Source organism: Ursus arctos, unplaced genomic scaffold (genome assembly GCF_023065955.2).
Source record: "Ursus arctos isolate Adak ecotype North America unplaced genomic scaffold, UrsArc2.0 scaffold_36, whole genome shotgun sequence".
NCBI classification, from domain to species: Eukaryota; Metazoa; Chordata; class Mammalia; order Carnivora; family Ursidae; genus Ursus; species Ursus arctos.
Window position 1 is genome coordinate 8155410 of NW_026623050.1, and position 24839 is coordinate 8180248.

The 24839-nt window shown below is 44.5% G+C and overlaps 1 protein-coding gene across 2 annotated transcripts in view; it reads right to left on the bottom strand.

Moving 5' to 3' along the window:
* Window positions 1-61: 61 nt before the first annotated feature.
* VPS39 (VPS39 subunit of HOPS complex) overlaps window positions 62-24839 on the bottom strand; it is a 44268-nt gene continuing 19490 nt past the window's right edge. The window contains exons 9-25 of one of the 2 annotated variants that reach the window (XM_026479939.4): window positions 22839-22959; window positions 22605-22725; window positions 17777-17906; window positions 12885-13027; window positions 8022-8165; window positions 7411-7552; window positions 7181-7267; window positions 6775-6848; window positions 6337-6435; window positions 5695-5812; window positions 5061-5189; window positions 4317-4419; window positions 4051-4096; window positions 3007-3156; window positions 2709-2843; window positions 2366-2457; window positions 62-2153 (exon numbers count right to left, since the gene is read on the bottom strand). In XM_026479939.4, coding sequence (XP_026335724.1) covers window positions 2078-2153; window positions 2366-2457; window positions 2709-2843; window positions 3007-3156; window positions 4051-4096; window positions 4317-4419; window positions 5061-5189; window positions 5695-5812; window positions 6337-6435; window positions 6775-6848; window positions 7181-7267; window positions 7411-7552; window positions 8022-8165; window positions 12885-13027; window positions 17777-17906; window positions 22605-22725; window positions 22839-22959 — 1910 coding nt within the window. In that variant the 3' untranslated portion in view covers window positions 62-2077. Of the gene's footprint in view, window positions 2154-2365; window positions 2458-2708; window positions 2844-3006; window positions 3225-4050; window positions 4097-4316; window positions 4420-5060; window positions 5190-5694; window positions 5813-6336; window positions 6436-6774; window positions 6849-7180; window positions 7268-7410; window positions 7553-8021; window positions 8166-12884; window positions 13028-17776; window positions 17907-22604; window positions 22726-22838; window positions 22960-24839 lie in introns of those variants that run through there. The other variant, XM_044392455.3, reaches the window with a different exon arrangement.

The following is a 24839-nucleotide window of genomic DNA, read 5'->3' on the forward strand; positions in this document are numbered from 1 at the left end:
CATCGTTATTTCCATCAAACTTCACAGGAAAGGGGGGGAAAAAGAGACTCAGATAGGCTAGTTTCTTACTCGATGTTTATTGTGAGAGATCCTCATGAATCATTACAGAGCTTTCATCTCTAGCCTTCTCCATACTTCCATAGGGGGCAAAGAGAGCCTAGGGAAGGAAGAATGGAGTTTGGGAAAACTGGGTCGTTTATGTATTCCAGAAGGAAGAAAACACACGTTCTTTATTGCTTCCAATGGATGTGCCACACGGGTTGTGGGAATGGAAGATACAGACACAGCAAGCCAGGAAGTCAGGGTTCGCAGGGCGGGGCGGGATTCTGCTGCACAGAGGGCTGGCCTGATGACTTTACTGCTGCTCCCAGGGGAAGCTCCTTCGAGCTGGGGCAAAGAGGTCCAAGGGCAGCCCTGCTTCCCGTGGGTTGGTATGGCCAGGAGGGACATGGCTCTTCCAAAGCGCTGCTCCGCCTTCCAAACCTGAGCAGAGTGCCTGTCTGCGTGCGTGATGCTGAGGGCACGCACTCTGCGCTTCAGAGCCTCCGTGGGCAGCGTGCCTGGGAGGAGCCTAGTCTACAACACCCACAAGTCAGCCTACAACACAGACCCCACATGGCGCAGTGCTGGGGTTTAAAAAGAACCACGGCCTGTCAAGGCCAGACTACTAAAACACTGTCAGGGCCGGGCACCGTTGCCCACCCTTCCCACTGTTAGAAACACAGCAGCATCAACACTGAGTCTGCAAGACCTCAGGGAGGACAGGATGCAGGACCGTTTTCCTCATGGGTCCTCGGCCTGCCATGCCAGACACTCCTCCTGTGGGCCTCCAGTGCCCCGGGGGGTGGGGGTGGGGGTCTCCCTGCCCCCTACAAGTGCTCCTGGGATCTGGCGGTGAGTTCCTTCATACACCCATGTGCTGCTGTCGCGACCACCTCCCGCAGTGCTCTTGGCTGTCCCTGGGCACCGCACAAGCATGCCCAACTCCCGTCCCTGTCAGCTCCTGATCCGATCGATGGGTCCTGTGTGTAGCAGAGACCACCTACCTACAACAGGCCGGCACAGTCCTCCAGCCCCTGCAAAACAAAGCTGCAGAAGGACGGCCAGGCTGACTGTGAGGTAAGCGGGCGATACCGGCGCAGAGAGAAAGGTGCCAAAGCACAAAGCACTTGGCTCACAGGGACCAAACCAGGTGACTCATGAGCAGGCGCCTCTGCCGATGTCTGCCTAAGAGCTCATCTACCCAGCGTAGGCCGTCCTCAGAACTGCCGTCACACTCGGCCCTGGGGACCGGGGATGATGCTCTCCTAAGCTTCTAGGCACAGAGCTCTCAGCCCAACATACCTGACAATAAGCTATCAGTGTATCCTGGAAAATGAGACTTCCTCTAGCTTCTCATTTTACCTTGTTTAAATATTGGGTATTCCCGGTGTGGGGAAAATGGGAGACAGAGCATGGGGGGAGCAGTGAAGGGAGAGAGAAAGGAAGAAAATCAATAGTGAGGACGAAACGGAGACTGAAACAGAACACGATGAGCGGGCAGAATCCAGGGGACAGGGGGCGTGGCGACTATGGAGAAATGACTGTCATCACCTAGAAAGCCAGGGCCGGCCCGCGTGGAGAGAGGCGCTCTAGGACGGCTCTCCTCCCAGGCTCCAGGCCGCCGCGCGGGGGCTCTGCGCCAAGTCCTGCACGTGTCTAAATAGAAAACTCTGCATAAATGATCTCGGGGTTACGGACACTTGAGACACCTTCCTTGTTCAGCTGGTTGGTGTGCAAAGGCAGGACAATGCCCTTCCCCACCTCCTCCCGTCCAGGCGGGTAGTAAATTCTCCAAAACTGCCTGTAACACAATGGTATATAAGGTGTAGCTAATCTCTTTTTTTCTATCAAAAAGCTGGTAACACCAGACCGCAAGTCTGATAAATTCAGAGATGTTCCAGGGCTCAAGGTAGCCAGAAGTGTCCAAATGGGGAGACACCTGGTGGTAGAAGCAACCCCCCATTCCTAAGGCCGGTGCTCCTTCCCCCTCTGGGATAGCCGACTGTCCATCTGAAGAGTCCCCGGCATGCTGGGCTCAGGTGTCAGCTGGGTTTACCTCTTTGGAACAGAAGTAGTGCACGACCACTCCATTGGGGTATCTTGCAAATGCACTGTAGGAAAGGAAAACGACTCAGGAGAGAAGACCACTTCCTAGAAAAGGTGCCATCCCAGAAGCGACCCACCCTAACCACAAGGAAATCTAGAAGTACCAGCGGCCAAGAGAGTCAGCAGCCCCGCTTTCCCCTTCAGCTAACAGGCAGAAATCCTTTCTGAGCATGAGCCACATCAGAGCTGAGGCTGCACAGCTGTGGAGAAGGCTCACCTGTTTCCAATCTTCTTCTTACACACCATGCAGACCTTCTCCTCCGTGATGATGCACTTCACCTGCTGGTGTAAAATCCGCTCTTCCTGGACCTGCAAGAGGAGAGCGACTGGGACAGAAGGCCCAGAGTCCAGCACACAGAACCGAAGGCAGAGGCTGGTGCTGTCCCATCCCCCAGCCCCCACAGATGCCTCTAATGGAAAGTGTCAAGTTGGTTATGACATCAGTTTGAGCTACAATGTTAAAGGAACACAAAGCTCTGCTTTGTCTATGGGGAGTATGTGGTAACTGTCTCATACTAACAAGTTTTACGACCCCACCCTAGAGTCTGGAAGGTTCTTACTCTCAGAAATTCTGCATGGAGAAGGTTCTTGAGCACTTGATTGAACCGTTTTTTTTGGGCATTTTCTTCCAAGACCTTTTCCAGAAAGATGCGTATATCGTTAATCTGAGTGTTTGCTGGTAGAAGGTTGATGGCCTAGGGACAGGAACAGAGATGGGAACAGGGTAAGGCAGATCAGGAGTGAGCCTGAGGAAAAGCCTGAAGCCACACAGTTCTCGAACCCCAGTCCCTCTCTCTATCCCCTCCTCTCATTCGGTGAGCCCCCAAGTCCTCCCATCTCCCCAGAAGTGCTCCTGACCTTGGTGGTGTCCAGCTTGCTGTGGTGCAGCTCGAGGACCTGCAGGGCAGCCTGGAGGTTGGCTTGTGGCTCCAGCAGTTCCAGCTTGATTGGTCCCAGGCAGTGAACACTGGGGGGCGACAGGTACATCCGGAGCAGGGACAGATACACCTGTCTCATACAAGTCACATACGTCAGGCTGGTGGTAAGCCTTCCAGAAACCCCCAGCATGACCACACCTAAAAACAAGACGGGTTGTTCTATAGTAAGAGCTGCCCTGGAGAATGTAAAATTCATCATTTTTCACATTTTAAAAGAGTTTGGTAAAGTCAGTCAACTGCAGGTGTTTAAAATTAAGGACTGTTTTTCCTGAGAGAAAAAAATCAAATGCATTGTGTTTGTTAAGCATTGTGTTGTTGACAAAATGCTAACACTGCAAAATGACTCAAAAAGATCTCTCCCAGGAATCTGGCTTTGAGGCTGTGACCCTGTCACATTTTGGCAGATGAGGATTAATCCGAGATGAGATGCCATCTTTCCTACTGGTACCAGTAACACAGGGTTTCCCAACCTCAGCACTCAACATTCTGGGCTGGCTAATTCTTTGCTGAAGCTGTCCAGTGCACTGTTTAGCAGCAACTCTGGCCTCTATTGTCTAGATTCCAGTTGCCCCCCACACCCCCGGGCATGACAATCAAAAGTGTCTCCAGACACGGACAAATCCATGTGCATTCTAGACAGAGCATGTAAGCGCACCTCATCGCAACCATCAGATGCTCCTCAACAGGCTAATAACCACATAAGCTAGTACACGAGCTGGGACTCCTCAAAGTAAAGGGGCAGGGGGGCTACTGATAATCACCAGGGTGACAATGAGCCAGAACCATCCCAAGCACACCAGGATGTATGGTCACCCTGCCTCTCCTCAGTACACACATGCAGTATCAGTGATCTCAGCAACTCCTGCCAGTGTCACCTGCGACCACCCCTGGGGCAGGGGGTGAGGTGTGCTGTGAGGGACGGGGAAAAGCACACATGCTCCCTGGGGCCAGAGTCACTACTTACATCTTTGTTGCCATCTCTGTTTTGGTCATAATGCTTGTGGCAGTACCTGCAAGGGAGAAAGTGGTGAGACGAGGCCACGGCAGCCATGTCTAGAGAGAGGTCACAGATTCTGCCTGCGGGAGCAGCCTCATGATGGCGCCACAATGGGGGGCCAGCACGGGAGGCAGAGTGGAGGGAGGAGGCTTTCTGAGCCTCTCCCGCCTCTCCTCTCTCTGTGGGGCCTGCTGTCACACTCGCTGGGCGGTGCGGTGGCGGGGTGAACGTACTCCTCGGCCATCTTGGTGTCCTTCAGGATGTGCACGTAGATGAAGAGCGCTTGCTCGTGCTTTCCCATGCGGCCCAGCAGCAGTGCACGCTCTTCTAAGAGGCCTGAGAGAAGAAGGAGCGTAAGTAACCACCACCACCACCACTGTGTAGGCACAGGCCAGGGGCTAAGCTGTTACACAAATGGGTAAACTATTTGTATTACTTGGGATTTTTTCAAGGAGAAAATTGCTAAAATTTAAAAAAGGGCAGAGGGAACTATTTTAGAAAGTACTTTCTCCCCCCGTTTTTGTGATCACTTCTACATTGGGTAAGAACCCTCATCCAGCAACCAAGTGCATAACGAGCACCCACGATGTGCCGGGCACTGCAGCTAAGGAAAGGAAACACTCGGTCTCTGCTCTCCCAAGCTTATACAGCAGACAAACGTGTGTCTTTTTCAGACAAATTATGCCGGATCACAAATATTGCTAAATAAGGAACTTGCCCAAGAACATGTACTGATGCAGTAAACAGGTTTCAACCTGGCCATCAACTGCCAGGTGGTTCGCACCCAAAAGAGACTCTTCTCAGTCACGGTACAAAAGCAGGTCTTCAGATGGGACAGAACAGCAGCACTGGCCTGAAACATGGGGTTTTTTCCAGCCCCAACTTTTGGGAAGAGTAGGGAACTGGGGAAAAGAGAAGGAGGAGTTTTTGCAAACCCTTCTGCTGCAGTGGCTTTTGGCCATGAGCCAGACACTCACCATCAAAAGGAAAGTCACAGATAAGCCGGCCTGGATCATAGTAGCCAGAAATTTCCAAGAATATAAGGAGCTTCCGTCGGTATTCTCCCAGCTCACCCTCTTCCTCTCCAGCAGGGACTGGAGTTTTGCCTTCAAAAGAAACCAAGCTCAATATGAAAGGGTGCTGCTGGACAGCAAGGTGGGGTCATCAAGAAAAATGACGGGGACGGGGTTCAACGATAGCACCACAATGATCAGAAAGGGCCTCCACTGGGGGTTCCAGTTGGACTTTTCTTAGTTTATGGTCTCTATTCGACCCCCAAACATTGGCTTGAGATACAAAGAAAAACAAGCTGGATAGACAAGCGCTCTTGTTAAGCAAGCCTGTTTCTTATCAGCACAGCTGTCGTCTTACTGACGAATCTGTTGCTTCCCCTGCCCACAGGGGTGATGCTCGGAGATGCCCAGATCCAGACAAGAGCTCTTGAGGCTCCCACACTGGCTTACTTAGCTGCCCTGGCTCCTCTGAGGAACTTCCCACCCACCTGGGCCCGCAGAGAAAAGTAAGGTCTGCTTCCCTATGCCACATGGCACCCTTGGGTCCCAGGTGGCTGCTAAGGCCCGGGGCCACTTGGCTTTCTATGAGAACTGGTACCTGCAGGGAAGGACAGGAGATACTCCTTCATCAGACCTTGCACCTTCTCACAGTACAGCTGGATCAGGCAGTTGTGGAACCGAGAGCCCGTTTCCTCCCAAACGTGGATGACATGTTCCTGAGGCAAGACATGGGTCTACCTGGTAGCCTCTACGCTGTGACCCAGCTCTGTCACCCCATCTCCCTCACATTTTTAAGGCCCAAAAGGTCCCATCCAGATTTTCTTGATTTGCAATCTAAGCTCCTTTATTAATTTTGTCCCATAATTTTCTAAACTCTCGCATCAGCCCATGTAGTTACAGTTAAATAGGTGCATTCTAGTACTTAAAACCAATTTGGTTGTCCTGTGGTCACAGCTCAATCTGAATGGCCATACAAACGTGGCTTTGAGATGTTTTTCTCGAACATCATTCTCCTTTATGCCTCTATACTTTACTAGATTTAGAAGCCATTCATCAAAAGAAACATTTCCAGCTCGATCTACCAAGATCTCTTCAGAGGAGGCAGAAATAATCTTCTTCCTCACATTTCTACCAGTCCCCAAGTGACACAAACCTCAATCTAAGTTGTCCAATAACTGCCCCATGGGGTCCTGGATCCCGCATTTAAAGGTTTTTAGTTCAGACCAAAAGAAGATCTTACCAGATAAGGAATAGCCAGGCCCTTAAAATTCTCCACTAAGAAGCCGAGCACTCGGTCCCGTGGCAGAGATTCCACCTCCGGGAGGTCTTCGGTAAAGATCTGTGGGAACAAACCCAAGTTCCAGCAGCAGAACCATCTGACTGCAGTGCTGCCAACCAACCACACACACAGTGGAGAGTCAAGCGAACTTCTGAAGGTGGAAGGGTCTACCAGATGGCACTGGTAGCTCGTGTGACAGACTAGGTCGTGGGTGCCTGTCTCTCAACATCTGCGCGAGGAACTCTCCACTACATTACACTGTTGTCTATTTCCCAGGTTACTCCTCCCAACACCAGAGAAACTGCATGAATCCTTCCCCCCACTCCACCCACCACTGTCCTAAGTAGAATCAGGACCAAGCGTGGTACTAGATAAATCCAAGAGACCCCCATAACCTACCTTTAGGCCATCCTCTGGGAAGTCTCGCAGCACCCACACCGAGTAGGAAAAAATCAAATGCAGGTTTTCTGTGCCTGGAAGGAAAAGACTTGTTGGCAGGTGAAGCCCACCCTGCCCATAGGACTGGGAAGGCAGGTACACAGGTTGCCCCCAAATTTACTTCCCAGGGAAGATAGTTCTGTCCAAGCACCAGTCACTCAGGGCTGCTCAGCCCTACTGGGCTGGCTACATGCCAAAGGGCTGTCACAGTTCCACCATGGTGGGGGGGGGACTCTGAACCCAAGTGGAGAAACAAAGCTGGGTGAACACGAGGGAGGGGCCTATCCAGCCAGAATCCAAAATGGAGGGAGATCAGGTCTATTTGAACACAATCCTTTCCCACTTCCCTTTCAAAAACTGGACTTACCCAAATGCTGCAGATACTGCACTGTCCTCTCGTGGCCTTTCAGAGGCGAATTTGCTTTCTTGGACTGGTCCACCAGCACCTGTAGAGCTGGCCATGAAGCCCCCCCCCAAAAGGTCATTAGCTTCATCCAGGAGGCACATGCCCATGGAAGAATTACCACACTTCAGTAGGTTTCCCCTCTCCACAGACAAGAGACCCTCCCAGATCAGAGCAGCCCCTGTCCCGGCCACCTTTCTCGTGGAGCCCCTTCTTCTCATACAGGATGATCAGCTCACTGTACTTGTGCGCCTTCTTCAGTACATGCTCGCTCTCCTCGATGTGGCAGTGGTTGTTCTCCAGGCGCAGCAGAGGGGCCACCAGGGCCACGTTCGTCTGCAGAGGAAGCAGGACTTCCATGGCAACCGTGTCGTGAAGGGGGACCCCCACCCCCGTCCCCCACGTAGGCCATGCCTACTTCAGGCCGAAAGACTAGGGATGGAACCCAAGCCAGAGTAGGCCAACCACCCTTCTCCAGGACTACAGGGAGTGGCTTTCATAGCGTTATACTCTTTCACACAGCAGGTTTTAACGTGCTGGAGGGGAGTCGGGGAAAGAAGGGGATACATTCAGGAAATACTGTCCCTGTTCACCCTGTAGCACCAACCCCAGTCTTATTGGCAAAGACCAGCCCACTGTTGCCTTATCCTCTTAATTCCCAGAAGCTCAGAGGTGTCAGGTCAAGGCTAGGCGGTTCCCATCATCAAAGATTTCCCTCTTCCTGATGGCAGGTACCCCAAAGTAGCCCTTTCCCAGCTTCAGGGGGCTGGGGAAATTGTGGGCACCGAGTGCCTGGAGAACTCACATGGAGGTAGCACTTGAGCAGCGTGGTGTCAATGATCTGCAACAGCTTCTTCTTGGATTTGATGGTGGGAGTGCCTTCCATAAGCGGGGAAGTGCTAGACTGGTGATCAGAGTCATTCAGCTTCTTTACCAACTGGCTTCGTTTCTGCCAAGGCCCGGAAATGTGGGGTTAAGGCCAGGACTAAATCATCCTTCTCACCTGGGCTACCCTGTAATTCCAAATACTGCCAACACAGCTCACACCTATCCACCCTGGTCTCACATTAGCACAGAGTCTATATCAGGGATCAAAACAGATGAATGCCAAATTGCCACAGATCCAGTAATAATTATTTATCGGGTAGTTACTACACACCAGGTGCTATGCCAAGAAATTTATGTCATCCTATCTTAAACCTACAACAAATGCAGATATTATTATCATCCCTGTTTTACAAGCGAAGAAGCCAAGGCATAGATATTAGATCTCTCACAAGCAGCTGAGGCAAGTTTCAAATTAGGGTCTAATTCCAAAGCCCATGTTCTTTTATTAAAAAGAAAAAAAATCAGCTTTCTTAAGGTGTAAGTAACATACAATAAAATGTACCCTTTAAAGTATGAAATCCATTTTGACACATACATACATGCATGTAACCACGACCCCAATCAAGGAACAGAACATTTTCGATCACCCCAGAAAGTTCCCTTGTGCTCTTCTCCAAGAATCCCACCCACCTCTTACACCACGGATTTGATTTCTATCACTAGAGATTAGTTGTTTTTTTTTTTTTTTTAAGATTTTATTTATTTATTCAACAGGATAGAGATAGCCAGCGAGAGAGGGAACACAAGCAGGGGGAGTGGGAGAGGAAGAAGCAGGCTCATAGCAGAGGAGCCCGATGTGGGGCTCGATCCCACAACGCCGGGATCACGCCCTGAGCCAAAGGCAGATGCTTAACCGCTGTGCCACCCAGGCGCCCCTAGAGATTAGTTTTTACCTATTCTAGAACTTCAAATAAATAGAACCATCCCATTTGTACTAGACTGTGTCTGGCAATGCCCTTGGTCTTTTATGCTCTACCACCTCTCTGGCACAGTACCAGTGTTGGCTAACTTCACACATTCCAAATGTCAGTGAAGTCTAGGGAAAAATGTATGCTCAGAGTCCTAAAGCAAAGACAATGGCAGTACAGGGCCTTCTTCAATGCCACGGCCTCGGGAGACATTCTTCCCCAGGAACCTTTTTCACTTGGCACGGCCAATGAGCTGTGTAGGGTGCAGATGGAGGCATGTCTGTGTGCTCCTTGCCGGCTGCCAGCCACAGCTGGGTACCCCTGGAGCCCAACGTCTAGGAAGTGCCAAGGCTATGCATGCCTGACCAGCCCTGTGGGGCCTTCACTAACCCAGAAGCAGGTGGCAGGTAGCTGGCCTACAATTTCCCAGCAGTATTTCTCAGTGCCTGCCCAGGAGACCTCTTACAAAGGTCTTCAGAACAATTACAGGGAAAAAAAGTCACTAAGTTCTCTGACTCTGGGTGAGAGAGCCCAGGAAATAAATAATAGACATTTGTGACAGAAGTTTGGGGTGAACAGTCTTTAATGGAGATATCAGCTTTAGTGTTCACTTGAAAATTTCACTTACCTTTCCATAACAGTAAACTGAAAAAAAACAAACAAACCCTTAAATCTAAATACTCCCTCTAAAAAATAAAGCCATGTTATAGAGGAATATTTATTGACAGGGAAGGACTCTTTCAATATACAGCTAAATTTTTGAAAAGTAAGCTTATAGAACAACTCTGGTTTGATATCCACTGGCAATAATAACCCCATAAATAAATTTTATTTTCTTAAAGATTTGTTTATTTGAGAGAGAGAGATCGAGAGATTGAGAGATTGAGTGCATGTGGTGGGAGGGAGAGGCCAAGGGACAGACTCCCTGCTGAATGCAGAGCCTGATGCAGGGCTCAAACTCAGGACCCCAAGATCATGACCGATGCCAAAACCAAGAGTCATCCGCTCAACCAACGGAGCCACCCAGGGGCCCCAATAAATTTTTAAAAAACCGAATTCATGAGTACATATCCAAGCATACCTCAGAGACATTGTGGGTTTGGTTCCAGACCACTTCGATAAAGCGAGTATCTCAATAAAGCGAGTCAAATGCATTTCTTGGTCTCACAGTGCATACAAGTTATGCTTACACAGTATGGTAGTATCATGTCTAACAAAATAATGTATGTACCTTAATTAAAAAATACTTTACTGCTAAAAAATGCTAACCATCATCTGAGCTTTCAGTGAGTTGTAATCTTTTTGCTGGCGGAGGGTCCTGCCTGAATGCTGATGACTCAGGACTGGGGTGGCTGCAGCAATTTCTTCAAGTAAGACAACAATGAAGCTTGCTACATCAACTGACTCTTCCTTTCAAGAATGATTTCTCCATAGCATGTGATGCTGTTTGACAGCATTTTACTTATGCAACTTCTTTCAAAACTGGAGTCCATCCTCTCAAACCCTGCCAATGCTTTATTAACCTATGTTTATGGAATAGTCTAAATCCTTTGTTGTCACTTCAACAGTCTTCACAGCATCTTCACCTGGAGTCGATTCCGTCTCAAGAAACCACTTTTTCATCCGTAAGAAGCAACTCCTCATCCATTGCAGTCTTATCCTGAGATCGCAGCAAGTCAGTCACGTCTTCAGGCTCCACTTGCCATTCTAGTTCTCGTGCTCTTCCCACCACATCTGCAGTTACTTCCTCCACTGAAGTCTTGAACCCCTCACAGTCATCCTTGAGGGGTGGAATCCGCTTCTTCCAAATCCCTGTTCATGTTGATATTCTGACCTCTTCCCATGAATCATGAGTGTTCTTAATGGGGTGTGGAATAGTGAATCCTCTCCAGGTTTTCAATGTACTTTACCAGATACAGAGGAGTCATTATCTACAGCTGCTATAGGCTGTGAAATGTATTTCATAAAGACTTGGAAGTTAAAATCACTTCTTGACCCATGGGCTGCAGAAAAGATGCTGTGTTAGTATGAAAACATTAATCTTACTGTACGCCTCCATCAGAGCCCTTGGGTGACCAAGTGCATTGCCAATGAGCAGTCATATTTTGAAAGGAATCTTTCTTTCTGAGCTGCAGTTCCCAACAGTGACCTTCAAAATATTCAGTAAAGCGTATCATAAACACACTTGCTGTCATCCAGGCTTTGTTGTTCCATCTACAGAGCACACACAGAATGGGTGTGGCATCATTCTTAAGGGCCCCAGGATATTCGAAATGGTCAATGAGCATTGCCTCCAGCTTCAGGTCACCAGCTGCATTAGCCCCTAACAAGAGAGTCAACCTGCCCTTAGAAGTTTTGAACCCAAGCACTGACTTCTCCTCTCTAGCTATCAAAGTCCCGGTTGGCATTTCCTTCCAACAGAAGGCTGTTTCATCTACACTGAAAATCTGTTGAGTGGAGCCACCTTCATTAATGATCTCAGCTAGATCTTCTGGAGAACTTGCTGCAGCTTCTCCATCAGCACTTGCTGCTTCACCTCACACTTCATGTTACGGAGATGCCTTCCTTCTTAAATAAACCTCGTGAACCAACCCTCTGCTAGCTTCCAACTTTTCTTCTGCAGCTTCCTCACCCCTCTCAGCCTTCATAGATTTGAAAAGAGTTAGGGCCTTGCTCTGGATTAGGCTTTGGCAAAAGGGAACGCTGTGGCTGGTCTGATTTCTATCCAAACCACTAAAACTTTCTCCAAATCAGCAATAAGGCTGTTTCGCTTTCTTATTCATGTTCACTGATGTAGCAGTTTTAATTTCCTTCAAGAGCTTTTCCCTTGCGTTCACAACTTGGCTAAATGGTACACGAGGCCCAGATTTTGGCCTATGTTGGCTTTTGACACGCTTTTCTCGCTAAGCTTATCTTTACTTTTGATTTAAAGTGAGAAATAGCAATTCTTCCTTCTACCTGAACAATTAGAGGCCATTGCAGGGTTATTAATTGACTTAATGTCAATATTACTGGGTCTCAGGGAGTAGGGAGACCCAAAGAGCGGGGGAGGCAGGGGAACAGACAGTTGGTGGAGTTGTCAGAACACACAGACATTTTATTAAGTCTGCCATCTTATATGGGCACAGCTGGTGGCATCCCAAAACAATTACAATAGTGACATCAAAGATCAATGATCACAGATCACAAAAATATAGTAATAATGAAAAAGCTTGAAATGTTGTGAGAATTACCAAAATATGACACAGATACAAAGTGAGTATCTATACTGTAGATACTGTACAGTAAATGCTGTTGGGAAAATGGTGCCGACAGACTTGCTCAATGCAGGGTTGGCACAAATCTTCAATTTGTTTAAAAAAAAAAAAAAAGTAGCATCTGCGAAGCACAATAAAGGAATATAATGCCTCTAAAGGTCTAGAGGACAATACTATAACGTTGGTCACTTTTCTCTGTGTGGTAGGGTTATTGGTAATTTGTACTTTTGCTTTATACTTTTCTGTGTTTGCCCAGTTTCCTGCATAGAGCACGTATTTTTCCACAAGTATGTATGTCCCAAAAGAGTGTTTCAAAAAACTTACGATTTTCTATCAACTAAAATTTATTCTTTTTAGTTCCTAGAAGAGCTTAGTGTAAATGTACCAGAAATCAAGTACATTTCCTGCTATCAGGATTCGGCATCCAACAGCTCAATGGTATGGCTGAGCAGGGAGATGAAGGAGAAAGAAATGTGCCGCGCCCACCATGACTTCTGCGGCATTCATTTATGGAACGCCTGTGGAATTACAGAAGGACCGCCGTTTTCTGCCACAGAAAAGCAGGTACTGGAACTCCCAGGTAAACTATTCCACACACCTGGGTGTCATACCTACCTGTGTCAGGTAGTCAATCAGAGCTAAGTGTGCCTTCTCCAGTTCAGCCCCCGAGAGCACAGGCAGCGGGTTAGGATACTGCAGCTGCTTCCTGTAGTCTGTGGGCAGCAGGTCCGGGTACAGGCCCATCACATGGGTAGGATCTACATGGAAGGTAAACATGAATCCCCAGAAAGGAGCACAGCCATTTAAGGATCACATAAAACAAGACCATTACTACAGCAAAATAATTTCCAGACAGGTATTTTTTTTTTTAAAGATTTAAAAAAAATTTTTAAGTAATCTCTATGCCCAAGACGGGGCTCAAACTCACAAGTCCGAGATCAAGAGTCGTGTGCTCTACCGAATGAGCCAGCCAGGTGCCCTCAGACTGATTTTTTAAAAAAGAATGACTCCAAGTTCATAAAGACTCAATGAGTTCTACACTTCTATAATTTGAGCACTATTTATATTTCACTAAACTATCACAAAAGTGGCTTGACTCTATCTTCCAAGGCATACACACATACACATATGCAGAATTAGAATGGAAAATTTATGAATTCTCTGAAAGTGGAGGAGAAAATATATTCCAAGGAAAAATTGCTAAGATATTAAAGTTGAAAAGATCAATAGCCTTAAAAAAAATAAAAGAATTGTATGTCAAAAAAGGAATATTACTAAAACAAATTACTATTACTAAAACGAAGCCAGACAATAGGCTAAGGTATATATTTGCAGCATATATGGCAAGAAGCTAATATGTTAATTATATAAAACATAAATTGGTTAAAAAAAAGATTTCATCTGATAAACAGGCAAAAGACATGAACAACTGACAAGAAAATAATATAAGTAAGTGGGAAAACATTCTGCTACATTAAGAATCAAAGCAGTACATTTAATTAGTAAAATTAGTAAAACAATTTTTATATGATACTACCCAGTGCTTACAATATTATGAAACTGAATCACTCTTATACTGCCAAGGCAAAAAATATCACTACCTCAATAAGGAACAAAGCACTTGGACCCACTAATCCCACTTCTAGGAGTTTACCCTAAGAAAACAGTCTAAAAGATGGGGGTGGGGAAGACACATTTGAATGAATAGGTCATGTAATGAACATTATTTGTAACAATGCAATTCTGGAAACAATGTGGAATTCCTTCAGCAGCAGAACTATAGTCTTTTCAACTAAGAGACTATAATGCAATCATTACAAATTGTAATTATGAAGGGCATACAGCAACATGGAAAAACACTGTAACAATTTTAAATAACAAAAACTATAAAAGCATATACTGTTATGATTATAATTACATTGAGATATACACATGTGGAAAAAGCTTGGATGAAAAAGAGACAAAAAGAGAGTCATGGCTAGATCTAGAGTAAGTTTTTTTTTTCCTTTAGCCCATTAATAAATGTTTTGCCCTAGCATTACTTTATTTTCCTTAAAATTAAAAAAAAAAGTTGGAAGAACAGGAGAAGGCCATGTCCCTTCTAGAAGGAGCTGAGCTCCAGGTAAGCAGACCAGAAGAGAAATGCTACCCAGCCTTGCCTTGAAGCCTCCAGAACCCGCAACATCCCCAAGGAACCTGTGTCTGATGCCGGTATTTCTGCCAAGCCAGGAAGGCTGTGTTCCTCAAAATCTGAGAATTATGATAAATTGAAACAGACACTCCTGAGAAGCGGCAACTGAATGGGACAGTTGGCAGTTCTGTGTGTTGCCGCACAGAAGCACATTCTGAGGCACGCAGACAGCTGCTGGGGACCCGGAGTGAACCTGCGGCCCTTGCCTAGGCTTTGCCAGGCTCCCGCACTGCGGTGTGCGTCCAGAGACAGGGCTGTAATCACACTGCTCTACTTAAAACCTTGTGATGTCACCCGAAGTCTACATACAAAGTCCAAATTCCCTTGCAGCATTCAAGGTCCCCTAAGATTTAGACCCAACATCTCTTTCTCATATGATCTATCAAGCACGACCAACATCACACTGGACTGTGGCTCAGACCCTCGGACACCACTGGGTCCTCCTGCCGCCTGGCTTCCGGCTCTGCTTTTGCTTCTGTCTTCCAGAGCCCGGTCACCTCTTCACTCCCCTTCCTCTTGAGACCTCCTGACTTGCTTCTCCACAATCCTGGAAATACTTATTCCAATGTTTCACTGAGTGGTTTTGCATGCAAGCGCTTTGTGGCCACATAACATGTCTTATTTATCCTCAAAGCCCAGGATCAAAGGTAGAGCTGGCACTGACATCGCTCATCTGATTTGCCTTTGGACTGCATGTTCACCAAGTCCAGGATTATGCCACACAATGAATCCCCAGCAATAATGGGGATTATATTCCTTATGCAGAACAAAGGATACAGATCAACTCTGCTCTAGCCACATGGGTCTGGCTGCTCCTGGAATGCACTAGGCAGCGTTCCAATCTCACCACCCTGGCACCAGCCATTCCCTCTGCCTGCAGTGCACCTCCCCAGACACCTGCCCAGTTCATTAAATAGCCTCCTTCAGGCCCTAACTTCTTAGAGATGCCTTCCCTGACCATTTTATCTTAAACTGTAATCCTAATTCCTATCTTCAGTACTCCTTATACCCATTACTCTGCTTTATTTTTCTTAGGACTTACCACTTCCCAATATATTATAAATTCGCTTATTTATTTGGTTGTCCTCTCTCCAACAGAATATAAACCCCACTACTTGGTACACACAATAGTCTCCAACGCATGGTAGAAGCTTGCCAAATTTTTTGACTAAACAAGTACTAAATATAGTATCTGAACAAATTCAATAGTCCGAGGCTCAATTTCAAGATCTAAATATGGGTTTCAAGAAATATAAAAACTGGGGCGCCTGGGTGGCTCAGTCAGATAAGCGTCTGCCTTCGGCTCAGATCATGATCCCATGGTCCTGGGATCCAGCCCTGCGTGGGGCTCCCTGCTCAGTGGAGTATCTTCTCCCTCTTCCTCTGCCCCTGCCCCAGCTTGTGCTCTCTCTCAAATAAATAAATAAAATCTTTAAAAATAAAAAAAGAAATATAAAACCTATCTTATTCACATTCTTGCCATTCCACACATCATGCTCAACCACGAAGACTCCGAAACCCACGGTCTCAATGCCGTGTGTCTTCTTACCAAGCCCTCGTGCAAATACCTGTAGCACTTACCCTTCTATCTCGCATTACAGCTTTTTATGTACGAGTTGTAGGTTGCCACTAGGAAATAACTCTAAAATACTGGTTCTTAAACATCCTTAGGATCTAAGACATGGAGGATATGATAAAACATACTGATCCTCTCTCCAGAAAAACCCATGTATGAAAAAAATTTTATATGGAGTCTAGGGTGGTCCACAAACTTGATAAAGCCCACTCACAGGCCCTATGTCTCCAGTGGGAACAGACAGAGCTTCTTCCTCACTCACAAGGGGTGGAAGTAGGCCACTCTTGTAAGAAGCCTCTCTGTGGAACACAGTAAAGGGAGGGGCAGGAAAGCAAACCTGGGCCCACCCCATCCTACACTACGGGGATCAAAGGACACTGGGCCTGGTAGTATGATAGTCCAGCTGTCTGAGACTGTTCTCTGCTGCCTGGCCTCCCTCTGGCTCAGAAGAAACATCTCTCCACGAAACTTCCTTTTGCTCCTATTCCATGTCCCTGAAAGCAGTCTTCTGACTTGGCATTCCAGGTACACTCTGTTCTGCTACAAGCAGAGTTTCTTTCATGTGAATTAGTTTATACACAGTTCATAAGTGGGAGAATGATATCACTGTGAGGCAAAAGTTGTGTTGGGGGGGCACCTGGGTGGCTCAGTCGGTTAAGCATCTGCCTTGGGCTCAGGTCATGATCCCAGGGTCCTGGGATGGAGCCCCGCATCAGACTCTCTGCTCAGTGGGGAGTCTGCTTCTCCCTCTCCCTTTCCCTCTGTGCGCTCTGTGCTTTCTCTCTCCAGTAAATAAAATCTTAAAAAAAAAAAAAAAAAAAAAAGTTGTGTTGATTTGTATGCAAATTTACCCAGCTTGTTACTGTTTTAAAGTGACCAGGCAAGCTTCGTCACAATTAAAGAAAAACCCTTAACTATACAAGGAGACTAAAGAAAAGAACTGAAACAGAAATGACCTCTTTAAGTGCAAGGAGTGGCTGGTTAGTAGTTTCAAAAATGACTATACTTTCTATTAAGTTAAACCACCTGGAAAAGCTGAGAGTAAATATAAAGCAAAGATGTTCCTTCCATATTCATTTTTTTGGGGGTCTCATAAAGAAGTCTATACCCAGGATTAGACTTATTTTGATGAAAGTAGTTTCTATTAGAAGCAAATATTCTCAAAGATTTGTATCTCAATGGAGAAAGCATAGCCTCAGGGTTCAAGACTGCAAAGCACTACCATGCTGAGTGCCAACACCAGTGGGAATTTAATTTTCGTAGGATTGCTATTGTTTTAATTAGTGTTCCACTTACAAAGCTGCCTGTCTTGAGTGGTCTGCCGCAACCTCATTTTTCCCATAAGCCCTGTTCCTTCCCATGAGTATTTATTACAGAATATAAGATTTCTGTAGGACCACATTCAAGGCCTCATAGCAAAAATGCCTGCACCTTGATATACGTAAAAAAGAGTGCCCTGGGTGCCATGTATGAATATTCTAGCCACTGGAAAGAGACCTAGCCTCTCTACCATAAATAAATATAGGGCTACTGGAAGTCTGTGTTAATGGGTGAGACCAAGTGCACAAGATGAGAACTGTAAATATACAACGCTGTGGCCACCCATGGGATCCTGTGAGGCACGAGGATCAACTGAGATGAGCAGAAACTATCTCTGGTCCCGGATGTCTAGTTCCATTTCTCCCGTCCTTTCCAGTTTCCCCTCCATGAGGTCCAACCAAGGCCAAACCCGTGTGTTACCTGTGCCAAGCTTAGCAAAGACCTGCATGGACTCATCAAAACGCTTCTGGCAGAAGAGGTTGAAGGCATACAAGTTCTTGATGTGATGGATCTGTTGCTGCTTTTCGCTGTCAGAATCATCTTTCATTTCCTAGTAAGACAGTAGAATGGGTAAGCGCACACTCACTCAACAAATATTTATTCAGTATACACTACGTGTCAGACAACATCCTAGGAGGTCCGCGTGCCAAAGTGTACAAGACAAGCCACGTGGCACCTGCCCTCATAGACGGTCCTGACATTTAAACACAAGACTGAGAAGAAACTCTACAATTAAAACACAACAGGGTTTCTAAAAATACCTGAGCAGTACCCCTGAAAACTGTCAAGGTCATGAAAAACAAGAAGAGAATAAGAAACTGTCACAGATCAGACGACAGTAAGAACACACAACAACTAAATACAATGTAGTTTCTGGATTTGAAACTGGAACAGAAAAAGGGCATTAACAGAAAAACTGGTGAAATCTGAATGAAGTCTAGAGTTTAGTTTAAAAACACAAAAAAATCAAAACTAAAACAAAACAGGGTGAGTGAAGACAGAATGAAGGGCATTTAACGTCGCTGGCACAGGGAAAGGTCCTGTTCACGGTAAGAGCTAAATTAATGCTGCTATTTATTATCTTTGTTTCTTCCTTATAACCCTTTATTTTCCTTATATTCTTTTTAACCAACCTTTACTACATATAATTTCTTCCCTCAAAATGTCTTTCCATTTTTTCCTTCTTCTTTTCCTTTCCGATTCTGTTGCTGTCACCCCTCTCCAGACCACCATCACCACATGGCCGCACCCAGTCTCAGCCCCTTTGGTGCTTCACAGGTTTTCAGAACGGCACGGCCTCCTTCTCTAGCATACTCCCAGATGCTCAAGTGTCACCCTCCACTCCAGTCAGGATGGGCTCCAAGCCGTTTCTACACTTGTTTTCACTTCTTCAACATCCTCACGCTCTTAATGCCTCCTGCTTCCCCACCTGATCCTGATCTCGCCTATTCCGAAAGGGTCTAACAGTGGCATGCCTTGTCCAGCCCACAGGGAATTGTCCCCTGGCTAACATTTTGCTTCACATTTTGTCAATGGTGAAGTTTAATATGTACGTGTCCTCTGAAAGTTTCATGTATATTCTTTGGTCTATTTAAATGAAAGATAGTTTCCTCAAGAGCTAAGATGGTATCAACCAACCTTCTTACATCATAGCACAGAACACCTAGTAAGTACAAGTCTAGAAAAGAGAAGGAAAAATGGAAACCCACTTCCACCTTCTCTACTGAAGATTAAACACCCAACCTGCAGCAGGAAGATCACTGAAAAGACCCAAGACCTTCCTGTGAAGAAAAACAGGTACTAAAAAAGCTATGTGCTGCATGATACCCTTCAAAATTCAAAAACCAAATAACATATTCAAGCACACATATATATGTAAACAGTTAAAAAGAAACAGCCTTTTAAAATTTATTAACTCCACTATAATTAACAGCATTATATTAGTTTCAGATGTACCCTGCAGTGATTCCACACTTCCATACATCAGCACAAGTGCACGCCTTAATCCCCATCACCTATTTCCCCCATCCCCCCACCTACCGCCCCTCTGGTAACCATCAGTTTGTTCTCTACAGGTAAGAATCGGCTTTTGTGGTTTGTCTTTTTTTCCTTTTGTTTCTTAAATTCCACATAAGTGAAATCATATGGTATCTGCCTTTCTCTGATTGATTTCACTTAGCATTATACCCTCTAGCTCCATTCATGTTGTTGCAAATGGCAGGATTTCATTCTTTTTTATGGCTGAGTAATAGTCCATTATGTATGTATATGTATGTGTGTATATACACACACATATATATGTCTTCTTTATCCATTCATCTATCAATAGACACTTACCTTGCTTCCATATCTTGGCTGTTGTAAAAAATGCTGCAATAAACTTAGGGGTAAATATACCTTTTCGAATTAGTGTTTTTGTATTCTTTGGGTAAATACCCAGTAGTAGAATTACTGGATCATATGGTAATTCTATTTTTAATTTTTTAAGGAACCTCCATATTTTCTACAGTAGCTGCCCTAGTTTGCATTCCCACCAACTGTTCATAAGGGTTCCTTTTTCTCCACATTCTCACCAACACTTGTTGTTCCTTGTGTTTTTGATTTAGCCATTCTGATGGGTGTGAGGGGATATCTCATTGCGGTTTTGGCGGCTCCCTCCCCCTTCTGTTTATCTTCTGGTATCTCTCTGCAGTTTCATGACTCCGCACGGTTTACTTGCCAAAGACAGTCGCTGTTCTGCTCGAAGAGATCCAGATATATATTCTTACATCTCAGGCTGATTTCATGGGTGTTCAAAATGGTTTGACAGATACCCAGCTAAATTCAGGGGACCAGCTGAAACGGGGTCCCCTTCTCCTCCACCATTTTGCCTCCACCTCTCCTTGTGGTTTTGATTTGCATTTCCCTGATGGTTAAGTGATGTTGAGCGTTTTTTCATGTGTCTGTTGGCTATCTGTATGGCTTTCTTTGGAGAAATCTCTGTTCACGTCTTCTGCCCACTTTGTAATTGGATTATTTGTTTTCTGAGTGTGCAGTTGTATAAGTTCTTTATATATTTTGGAACTAACCCTCTATTGAATATGTCATTTGTAAGTATCTTCTACCATTCCGTAGGTTGTCTTTTAGTTTTATCGATGGTTTCCTTTGCTGTGCAGAAGCTTTTTATTTTGATGTAGTCCCAATACTTTATTGAAATGATCATTATGGTTCTTATCCTTTCTCTTATTGATGTGATGTATCACGTTGACTGATTTGCAAATACTAAACCACCCTTGCAACCCAAGAAGAAATCCCACCTGACCGTGGTGAATGATTTTTTTAATGTACTGTTGGATTCAGTTATGTAGTATTTTACTGAGGATTTCTGCATCTATGCTCATCAGCGATACTGACCTAGGGATACTGCAGTTCTCTTTTTTTTTGTAGTATTTTTATCTGGTTTTGGTATCAGGGTAATGCTGGCCTCATAGAAGGAATTTGGAAGCTTTCCTTCTTATTTTTTGGAATAGTTTGAGAAGAATAGGCATTAACTCTTCTTTAAATGTTTGGTAGAATTCACCTGTGAAGCTGTCTGGTCCTAGACTTCTGTTTTTTGGGAGTTTTTTGATTACTGCTTCAATTTCATTGCTGGTAATCAGTCTGTTCAAATTTTCTACTTCTTGATTTAGTTTTGGGAGGTTATATGTTTCTAGGAATTTATTTATATCTTCTAGGTTGTCCAATTTGTTGGTATATAATTTTTCATAATATTCTCTCATAATCCTCTTCGTATTTCTGTGGTGTCAATTTCTTCTCTTTCATTTATAATTTTGTTTGAGTCCTCTCTTTTTTGATGAGTCTGGCTAAAGGCTTACCAATTTTGATCTTTTCAAAGAACTAGCTCCTGGTTTCATTAATTTGTTCTACTGTTTTGTTTCGTTTCTACTTCACTTATTTCTGCTCTAATCTTTATTATTGCCTTCCTTCTGCTGGTTTGGAGTTTTATTTGTTCTTCTTTTTCTAGCTCCTTTAGGTGTAAGGTTAGGTTGTTGATTTGAGATTTTTCAACAAGAAATACATTTTTCCAGGGCACAATAAACACAAATTTAGGATAATGGCTGTGTTTGGAGGGGAGGCAGAAGAATGAGATGGGGAGGAACGTATAGGTTATGTAAGCTGTTTTTCTTGGGTAGGATGGTGGATTCATGGGCATTATTTTTAAAATGAAAAGAATTTAGGGCAATGCATGAATGGCAAAAAAATAAAAATAAAGTAGTAAGACGCTGAAATTAAATGCCCCAAGAAAAAAAGCAAACTTTATGGGATATTAAACATTTCTAACTATTAAGACTGGATTTTTGTTTTAAATCCAAAATGTATACATCCAAGATAAACACTGCCCTTCAGAAGTATCTATCACATGTGACTATAAACATAAATTCCAAATGTGTGACCACTGCTCTCCTTTCAGAAATAATTTACAAAATAAAAACTAAGCTTTTTAAATATTATCTTCATAAAAATCTCTTCTCTTTTACTAAATTAGCACAGTCCAGTTTAGCATCTAGGATCAGAATGACCTTTGGTTGTTTCCTAAAATCAAATCCACTCTCTACCAACAATAACCACCACTGGGGATATTTAAAAGAACAAGACAAGTCTCAGAAGTCGGTCTCCAAGAAGTATGTTGGCAACGAGAGAACCGCCAAAACAAAAGCATGGGCACTACTTGGCTGTGACCACCATCCCATGCTAACATTCAAGAAGAGCAGCAGCCATAAATACAAGAGCGTAGCCCTGTTGAATGCAGCAACTTGAGGTGGTTTCAGAAACCTGAAGAAGGCCTGATTATCCAAAGAGATGGACCTACTGTTGAAAGGAATTCTGAGAAGCCCTCTAGCTGTTGCATTCAGTCAGACTATAATCTTACATTATGATTGTTATTTTAATGCTTGCACGGTCTAATTTTTCAAGGCTCTAACATATCCATTAAATTATTTTATTGTCTTCTAAATTCTAGGAGAATACTATTATTATAATTGGCATTCATTCTACATTTGACAGATAAGCCATCTGAAAAAGTGAAATTATTTAGAGTTACATAGATATTTTATGGCAGAGTCAGACCCTGATTCCAAGTCCCTTAACTTGCAGCTCTGTGCTTGTTCAACCAGTCCAAACTAAATTTAAACATCTAAGCCAAAATCACTTGCTTTGAAGAACAACGAGGAAGGCAGACTCATATCCAAATCTCAGAAATAATACTTACTGCGAGCTGTAGAGCCAATTCAAACTGCTTGTCCTGGAGAAGCTGTTGGATTTGTGTTGCCATGGGGACAGGAATGAGTCTCCAAACAAAATGATTGCTGGCCACATAGATAATGTTTGATCTGGAGGCAGGAATAAGAATATTAGCAAAAGAGCACAGGGTTTATGACGACGCAGGTGATTTTAAAGCTTTGCAATAATGTGGCAGCTACAGCAAAAAAAACAAATTCCTTACCCTCCTGAGGTAATGAAGCGGGGCCTTTGCAGTTCAATGCTCTGGACCAGAAGCCTTGGTTCAAATGTTCGGATCTCCACATATCGAGGCAGAACTGCAATGATGTAGGGAGGCTGGTGCTCTGTACAAGAAAGAACACTTTGAGTTGTAGATCTGGTCTAAGGCTTTAGGTTTACGGACTGCTTCAGTTTCCAATTTCTAAGCTGCATTCAGATGGGATCTCCAGACAGTCCACTACTCAAATACCAAGCCAAGATCCTGTGCTGTGGTATCCAAAGGAAAAAAAAAATTTGATTTGCCCAAGTAACACTAAGAGAAATCTCGTGCACAAGAAGGATGCATCCAGCTTTACTGACAGTGACCTGATCCCACTCCTACCATCTCCTCCAAAGGACTGGGTGAAAGCTTCACCTGCTCCCTTTCTCATCAGTCACAAAACCAAGCCAGAGAAAGGCAAGCTGCAGCTGCCCCTAATAACACTTCAGTGGGAGAAGGTTATATGACCTCTTCTTTTATTCTCTTGGGAAGGGCAAGAGGAAGACAACTTCTTTTTTCCCTAAAATGAGGCTAAAGAGAGTTCCACATTTCTGGCCAAGGTTATTTCTGCTTGAGATTTTTCACAGGGAAAAGATGCAAAACTCCACCTGATGCTTAATGGTTCAGAGACAGCAACTGGGTGGCATTCTCACTGTGGGAGTTTTCTACGACTTATATGAGGTCTCCGGAGTGTCAGTCACAGAAACAGAAAGTAGAATGGTGATCAACAAGGGCTGGGGGAGGGAGAAAAGGGTTGTTAATAGATACGGAGTTTTACTGTTGCAAGATGAGAAAGTTCTGAAATGTGCTGCATGGACAACGTGAATATATGTAACTAGTGAACTGTACAGTTAAAAATGGTAAAGATGATAGATTTGTTTTTTTTTTACCACAATTAAAACAGAAAGCTTTTAAAAGGAAAAAAAAAGTAAAAAATGAACCACTAGGTGGCATAATTATCATATAGAAACTTAACCTCAAAGAATATATTCATAGTGCCTTAGTGTGGCTAATTTGCTATGGATTTATTTTTGTCATTTATTTTCTGACAAAAAATTTTTCATATTATATATGTAGTTTATACTCCAAATGCAGTAAAAATTTTAAAGCCAGAAGGGACCTGGCCAATTTTTCCATCACTTTGAATGCTACTGCTGTTGTTATGCTAGTATTTTTCATCTTATAAAAAAATTAAATTAAAAAACATGTTGTTTTGTATTGGATTTTTTTACTTCTCTTTTTATGCTGGCCTCGTTTTTAAAAACTAGTATAATTCCCTTTAGTGTTAACTTGTATAAGTATGTAAAATTTCTCTCTCCTTTAATCTGGCCCACTTTAATAAGGTCTAATTTAATAAAAAAGGTAATCTACAATAGAAAGGCTTTTGGTTGTCATATCGTATCATGGTCCAGTCTCCCCAGCTCTTTGACAACAGGGAGGGTCTGGAACTCTTTGTATCTTCAAAACTTGGCAGAGTGGCTCGTATACAGCAGACATCTCATAAATGGCCGACAATGACACCGATTCATCTACTCAGCAAGTATTTCCTAAAAGGCTGTGTTTCGGGCCCTACTCCAAGTGGATCAAGACACGAGTCCAGAGCTCACAGAGCTCTTACATGAGCAGAGGAGACAGACGACTCACTGCATCCAGTGGGACAGTGTTGGTGCCATGACAGAGAAACCTGAAAGGGTTTTGGAAGCACCAAGGGGGAAGTGATGCATTCTGCCTACGTGTCAGAGAAGACTTCATAGAGGAAGTGCCACTGAACAGGGCCTTGTCATGTTAGCAGGACAGAGCTGAAAAGAGAAGAAAGGAAGAGGCAAGAGCACTGGTGATGATGGCTTGGTGAGGGAGGAATCCAAGATGACTGGAATCTGGGTGAGGTAAAGTTGACAGCAGAAGTAGAAATGAAGTTTACAATGCATACCACTGAAGAAATTTAGTCTTCGTCCTGTCAGACGG